The sequence below is a fragment of the Engraulis encrasicolus genome, chromosome 4 (assembly GCF_034702125.1).
Source record: "Engraulis encrasicolus isolate BLACKSEA-1 chromosome 4, IST_EnEncr_1.0, whole genome shotgun sequence".
Classification (NCBI taxonomy): domain Eukaryota; kingdom Metazoa; phylum Chordata; class Actinopteri; order Clupeiformes; family Engraulidae; genus Engraulis; species Engraulis encrasicolus.
This window is the reverse complement of record NC_085860.1, coordinates 300001-307500: the sequence shown is the minus strand read 5'-3', so window position 1 is coordinate 307500 and position 7500 is coordinate 300001. Positions and strand designations below refer to the sequence as shown.

The 7500-nt window shown below is 43.8% G+C and overlaps 1 protein-coding gene across 7 annotated transcripts in view; it reads left to right on the top strand.

Moving 5' to 3' along the window:
* Positions 1–7500, top strand: part of itpr2 (inositol 1,4,5-trisphosphate receptor, type 2) — a 212954-nt gene that overhangs the window by 171619 nt on the left and 33835 nt on the right. For all 7 annotated transcript variants that reach the window (XM_063196410.1, XM_063196406.1, XM_063196408.1 and 4 more), the window contains 2 exons: positions 396–479; positions 5132–5274. In XM_063196410.1, coding sequence (XP_063052480.1) covers positions 396–479; positions 5132–5274 — 227 coding nt within the window. The remainder of the gene's footprint in view (positions 1–395; positions 480–5131; positions 5275–7500) is intronic.

Here is a 7500-nt window from a genome sequence, read left to right as displayed (position 1 = left end):
TGTTTGTTTGTGTGAGTGTGTGTGCGTGCGTTGATGTGTGCACGTGAGTGTGTGTAGTGGAGGTGGTTAGTGTGGTGTGGGTGGCAGGGTAGTTGGAGGGGGCGGTTTTGGGCTCTTAGTGGTGAGCTTCATAAGAGGCTGATTGACCACAGAGGGTCGGGGCTCAGACAGGGGGGCGGTGGAGGGGGGCGGTGGTTTCCTACTCCTGGGGAGAGAGAGAGCAGACCAGGTTAATGTGTGTGTGTGTGTGTGTGTGTGTGTGTGTGTGTGTGTGTGTGTGTGTGTGTGTGTGTGTGTGTGTGTGTGTGTGTGTGTGTGTGTGTGTGTGTGTGTGTGTGTGTGTGTGTGTGTGTGTGTGTGTGTGTGTGTGTGTGTGTGTCTGGTCCCCTTTACAGATCGGGAGGCAGCAGCAGTGCTGCGTGATGTGGATACGTGTACGAAGGAAAACTGCACTGGACCCTCATTCACCACTAGTGCAGGTATTTCTTTTCTCTCTGTCTCTGTCTCTGTCTATGTCTATGGGTCATTTCTCGTGAAATCAGACGCTTTGGGACGCGACCGATCCGGATTTCAATCATACTTGGTGTGCCTTTTTAGTAGCAAGGTAGCACCCCAGAACTGCATTGGTTTGAATCTGACACTAATATTAAGGGAGAAACAGACTAGGAAAGGTTCACATTTTAGGGTAGGACACTATACATTCAGCCTTGAATATATCAGTCAGTGTTAGTCACAAAAAGATGCCTGTGGTATTGTTTGAAAGCTCTTTTCTGGCTCTACATATTACACAATCAGCTTGGAATACAACAACTCTCAGAATATAAATTATGATAAATTGAAAAATAAAAAATTGAATATCTAAAAAAACTATATTTTAAAATGGCCAGTTCCTTGTCCAAACGTAGCCGGCAATGTCATTAGCAACACCTCAAATGCTGGTGTTCGGTTCTTTATTCATTTCAGAGAGAATTTGACTCACAAATATGGCATCATACAGACCACTTACTAATAATATGGTAATACCATAGTAGCATCACATGACAAAACAAAAACAAAACAAAAATGGTCAGTTTCCATGGTCCCAGGTTTCAGAAACTAAGGCAGATGTCCATTTATACACACCAAATGATGATATGTGAATGTTTGAACATTCCATCTCTGTGTACCTGTGTCATCTTCCCTTTACCGTACTTTAAAGAGATAATCAATGGCTACACTCTCATTTTGTACTCTACCAGTGCATTTGAAGCAGCAGCTGTGTCTTTTGTAGATAATGTATAAGTACGTCCCGTTGCAGTTAGGTCCCACTACCAGAAGCACATCCTGATGATCCATGACAAGTCTATCTGGTCTGAAGGGAAAAGTGAAGGATGGAGATGGTCCATGAGGATGCAGGAAGTTCAGTTTCACCTCTCCAGTGCTCAGCATACATTCCTCAACACATGCTAGCCACCAGTTGCCATCATATACAGCTACAACATACCCTTTGATGCTTGAAAATGTAACACATTCCTTTACTGAGCTCACTCTTTCAACTCCTTCTCTGAATGCGGAAAATGGCCTAATGTCCATTGACAATGGGCAGAAGCTGTGTAGTTTTTGAGTACCTGGAATAGTTCTTGCAGATTCAAACCTCTTCAACAGGTTCTCAGCTTCATGATGGTGCATCTCTCTCAAGAACATCCATTGCCAGTTTGCCACAACAGATATAATAATAATAATAATAATAATGAATTTTATTTGAAAGCGCCTTTCAAAACTCTCAAGGACACTGTACAGACAGAAACAAAATAAAACAAGACACATAAACAGAATTTTAAACAAAAATAAATAAATGAATACAATTTTTTTTTTTTTNTTTTTTTTTTTTTTTTTTTTTTAAATATGAAAATAAAATAAAATAAAATAAAACAGAATTTAAGAATCATAAAGAATAGGCTATTTGAAAAAGATAGGTTTTTAGCCTGGATTTGAAAAGGGGGAGAGAGTCAGTATTGCGGATGTCAGGGGGAAGGGCATTCCACAGCTGAGGAGCAGAGCAGCTAAAAGCTCTATTCCCCATGGAATTAAGACGGGCAGAGGGGACAGAGGGGAGAATGGAGGAAGAGGAACGGAGGGGGCGGGAGGGAACAGCAATGTGAATAAGATTAGAAAGATAAGGGGGGGCAAGATTGTGGATAGCCTTGAAGGTGTGGAGAAGTATTTTAAAATGAATTCTATATTTGACAGGGAGCCAGTGAAGATGTTGCAGTGCAGGGGTAATATGGTGACAGGAAGGGGGTTTTTGTAATGATGCGGGCAGCTGAGTTCTGGACCAGTTGGAGCTTGTGGAGAGATTTTTGAGGGAGACCAAAGAGGAGAGAATTACAGTAATCAATGCGGGAGGTGACAAGACTGTGTACAAGAATGGAGGTAGAATGGGAAGTGAGAGAGGGGCGGAGACGGTTAATGTTGCGTAGGTGGAAATAAGCAGACCGTGTGATGTTGTTAATGTGGGAGAGGAAGGATAGAGAGCCATCAAGCAAGACGCCCAGACTCTTAACTTGAGGGGAGGGGGAGACAGGAGAGTTATCAATTGAGAAGGAAAAACTATCAGATTTAGATAAGGTGGATTTGGTGCCTACAAGTAGGACTTCAGTTTTGTTAGAATTGAGTTTCAAAAAATTGGAGGTGAACCAGGATTTGATTTCAGAGAGACAGGTGGTGAGGGAGGGGGGAGGGAGAGTGTCAGAGGGTTTGCCAGATAAATAGAGCTGGGTGTCATCAGCATAGCAATGGAAATTAATTTTGAATTTGCGGAATATATTACCAAGGGGAAGGAGGTAGGTGATGAAGAGGAGGGGCCCCAAAACAGAACCTTGAGGGACACCAGAGGTAACAGGGGAGGGCTTAGATTTAAAAGACTTCATTTGAATAAATTGAGAACGACCAGAGAGATATGTACCATCATGAAGCTGAGAACCTGTTGAAAAGGTTGGAATCTGCAAGAACTATTCCAGGTACTCAAAAACTACACAGCTTCCGCCTATTGTCAATGGACACAGTGGAAGTTAGGCCATTTTCAGCATTCAGAGAAGGCAGAGTTGAAAGAGTGAGCTCAGTAAAGGAATGTGTTACATTTTCAAGCATCAAAGGGTATGTTGTAGCTGTATATGATGGCAGTCATGGGTGAGCGGTTAGGGCGTCAGACTTGCATCCCAGAGGTTGCCGCTTGACTCCCGACCCGCCAGGTTGGTGGGGGGAGTAATCAACCAGTGCTCTCCCCCATCCTCCTCCATGACTGTGGTACCCTGAGCATGGTACCGTCCCACCGCACTGCTCCCCATGGGGCGCCACTGAGGGCTGCCCCCTTGCACGGGTGAGGCATAAATGCAATTTCGTTGTGTGCCGTGTGCAGTGTTCACTTGTGTGCTGTGGAGTGCTGTGTCACAATGACAATGGGAGTTGGAGTTTCCCAATGGGCTTTCACTTTTCACTTTCAACTGGTGGCTAGCATGTGTTGAGGAATGTATGCCGAGCACTGGAGAGGTGAAACTGAACTTCCTGCATCCTCATGGACCATCTCCATCCTTCACTTTTCCCTTCAGACCAGATAGACTTGTCATGGATCATCAGGATGTGCTTCTGGTAGTGGAACCTGTAACTGCAACGGGACGTACTTATACATTATCTACAAAAGACACAGCTGCTGCTTCAAATGCACTGGTAGAGTGCAAAATGAGAGTGTAGCCATTGATTATCTCTTTAAAGTACGGTAAAGGGAAGATGACACAGGTACACAGAGAAGGAATGTTCAAACATTCACATATCGTCATTTGGTGTGTATAAATGGACATCTGTCTTAGTTTCTGAAATCTGGGACCATGGAAACTGACCATTTTTGTTTTGTTTTTGTTTTGTCATGTGACGCTACTATGGTATTACCATATTATTAGTAAGTGGTCTGTATGATGCCATATTTGTGAGTCAAATTCTCTCTGAAATGAATAAAGAACCGAACACCAGCATTTGAGGTGTTGCTAATGACATTGCCGGCTACGTTTGGACAAGGAACTGACCATTTTAAAATATAGTTTTTTTAGATATTCAATTTTTAATTTTTCAATTTATCATAATTCATATTCTGAGAGTTGTTGTATTCCAAGCTGATTGTGTAATATTTAGAGCCAGAAAAGAGCTTTCAAATAACACCACAGGCATCTTTTTGTGACTAACACTGACTGATATATTCAAGGCTGAATGTATAGTGTCCTACCCTAAAATGTGAACCTTTCCTAGTCTGTTTCTCCCTTAATATTAGTGTCAGATTCAAACCAATGCAGTTCTGGGGTGCTACCTTGCTACTAAAAAGGCACACCAAGTATGATTGAAATCCGGGTCGGTCGGGTCCCAAAGTGTCTGATTTCACGTGAAATGACCCCTATGTCTTTGTCTCTCTCTCTCTCTCTCTCTCTCTCTCTCTCTCTCTCTCTCTCTCTCTCTCTCTCTCTCTCTCTCTCTGTGTCTCTGTCTGTGTCTCTCTCTCTCTCTCTCTCTCTCTCTCTCTCTTTCTCTCTTGCTCTCGCTCTCGCTTTTGCTCTCACTCACTCCAACACACAAAAATGTCTCATTCATGTCCCCGTGCCTCATAGAGGTCCAGCAGTCTGCACACGTGCAGCAAACATACAAAGCCTGGCGGGGTTTTTTTGTTGAGTGAGTGAGTGGAGGAAGGGTGTGAGTGTAGAAGGGTCAGCGCCCTGAGTTTTGTATCACCACCAACAGTGCTTTTAAAAAGAAGTGTGTGTGTGCTGCGTACGGGTGTGTGCGTGCTTGTGCCTGTGTGTATGTGTGCCTGTGTGCGTCTTGTTGCTGGGAAACGGTGTTGTTATTGGAGACTCTGTTTTCACTTAATCGCAGGCTGCACTGTAAATAGCGTTTCTCAGATTGCTAAAGCAACATTGTCATGATTGTCCTCGGCCTCCCAAGCTGTTGCAGTCGACTGCATGACTTCTAGCAATTTGAGGTCTCGAATGTGCTCAACTTATGTGACCTCTCTTTTGTGTGTGTGTGTGTGTGTGTGTGTGTGTGTGTGTGTGTGTGTGTGTGTGTGTGTGTCTGTGTGTCTGTGTGTCTGTGTGTCTGTGTGTTTCAGTGTTGTCTCCACCAGTGGAGGAGATGGAGGAGGAGGTGGAGAGCATGTGTGATACGCTTCTCCAGTGCATCGTCACCGTGCTGAACCACGGCATGCGCAATGGAGGAGGCATAGGAGACGTCCTGAGGAAGCTCTCCAAGAAGGTTAGCAGCAGTAGGAACACATACACACACACACACACACACACACACACACACACACACACACACACACACACAGTGTGGTATCACAATAGTATGGTCTCAGAACACTTTACAAATGCATGATTAATATTAGAGATGCACCAGATCCTGATTTTTAGGATCCTGCCGGATACCGGATCTACTGCTTAAGATCCTGCCGGATCCGGAACCGGATACCGGATCCTACGAAAGGGTTGAAACACATAGCCAACTTGCACACGTGGGCCCTTTCTGTTACGTTTGCGCAAACTATTTTTAAGACTCATTGGCTTACTGTCACACTGCCTTCAACGGCTGCTTCCAAAGGGCTTTCACTCCATGCAGCGATTGGGGTTGTGAAAGACTGTCTGAAAAGCCTAGGCTACGTAAAAAGTAGAGGTGCTCCAGATCCTGATTTTTAGGTAACTGCCGGATACGGATCCACTGCTTAAGATCCTGCCGGATCCGGATAGTCTGAAAAACCCTATTATCCTGCCGGATCCGGAACCGGATCTTGGATCCTGTACATCTCTAATTAATATTACATAAAATATTGAGTAAAGATAGGATGATAGTAAACAAAAATTGCATTAGTAGAAAATAAATGATCTGAGTCAAAAATCAAAAGTGATTAAAATTTCAGGTTGAAAATAAAAATTCAACTGGCTAACTACCAGTAAAATAATTTGAAAACATCAATGTTTTCAGCCTGGCCTTAAAAATGTCCACAGAGCCAGCATCCCTAATGGCACGTGGGAGGCCATTCCACAGTGTTGGGGCACAGAAAGCAAATGCCCTATGACCTGCTGATTTCTTGTGCACTGAAGGGATACTTAGAAGACCAGCATTTGCAGAGTGCTCAAGGAGCTCACTTAAATAGGCTGGACCAGGATTATTTCATGCTCTGTATATAAGGAGGAGGATCTTGAAATCAGCCCTTGCTTGTATTGGCAGCCAGTTGAGAGAGGCTAGAATAGGTGTGATATGGCTGTACTTTTTTGCTCTCATCAACACTCTAGCTGCAGCATTTTGGACAAGCGGAAGACTCCTTGTTGTGCTTGCTGGAAGGCCAGAGAACAGTGCATTGCAATAATCCAGCCTTGATGATACAAACGCATGCACAAGAGTTTCTGCATCCTGGAGAGACAACACGAGTCTAATCCTGACAATATTGCCAAGAAGTTAAAAGTTCTAGTGACAACTTTGATGTGGGACTGTAAAGTAAGCACAGTCGAATATGACGCCAAGATTTCGAACTGCTGGGCTACTATTGAAAATACAGTCATCAACTCTCAAAGACAGTTCATCAGATGTAACATTGACATTAATTTTAGCACTCACTCACTTGCATACTTACACAGTACATACTCATAGACTCACTCACTCACACTCAGACACTCCCTCACTCACATACTCGCACTCAAACTCTTGCTTACGGACAGCCTTAGCAGTCAATCAGAATGTCTGAATGTTTGCATCCTGCTTAGTCTTTTTAGTCGCTTGTGTCACGGCTGCTCTGAAGTAGTCCAGCAATGATTTCTGAGCCTCTTGTAGTTTTTGTCGCTTTAGGTATGTTTGCACCATTACAGCTGCTTACTCACTTGCTCAATCGAGTCTATTTGAGCTGAATTAATATGGCCTGCGGAAATAAGGTGTGTAATCCTACTATAGTTCTTGAGACATAGGAATGACTTGGCTGAAATGGTGTTAAATCCATTTTTAAGCACTTTGGCCTTTGTTTTAATGTGATGCCTCCATGTTGTAAGTGGCATGGAATAACCACCTGTTAAACAGTTAAGCCCTTGTTTTCATTTGGTGCCCACACAGAGATGAAGGATCACGGGCATGGCGCCCACAATCACGCCTGGCACAGAAATGTACATAACAACCTTCAGTATGTAGTTAGTATATAATAGCGAGTAGTTATATTTTGATTTGTGTTTTGGGGCTTTTTGCCTTTGTTCAGGTAGGACAGTGTAAAGACGTGAGTGGGAGAGAGAGGTTGGGTGGGGTTGGGCTCGAACCTGGATCTTCATGGGCATGCAGCCTGCATGTGGTCAGGTGCATACTGTAAGTGTGTTGTGCCACCCATGGCTTGATTGATCATATGGCATACAGGGCATTTTCCCGGTGGACTGTTGCTTATTTGGCCTGGCCTTCCTCTCAATAGTATCAGTCCTCATGCCACTACAGCAGGCCTCTTCAAGG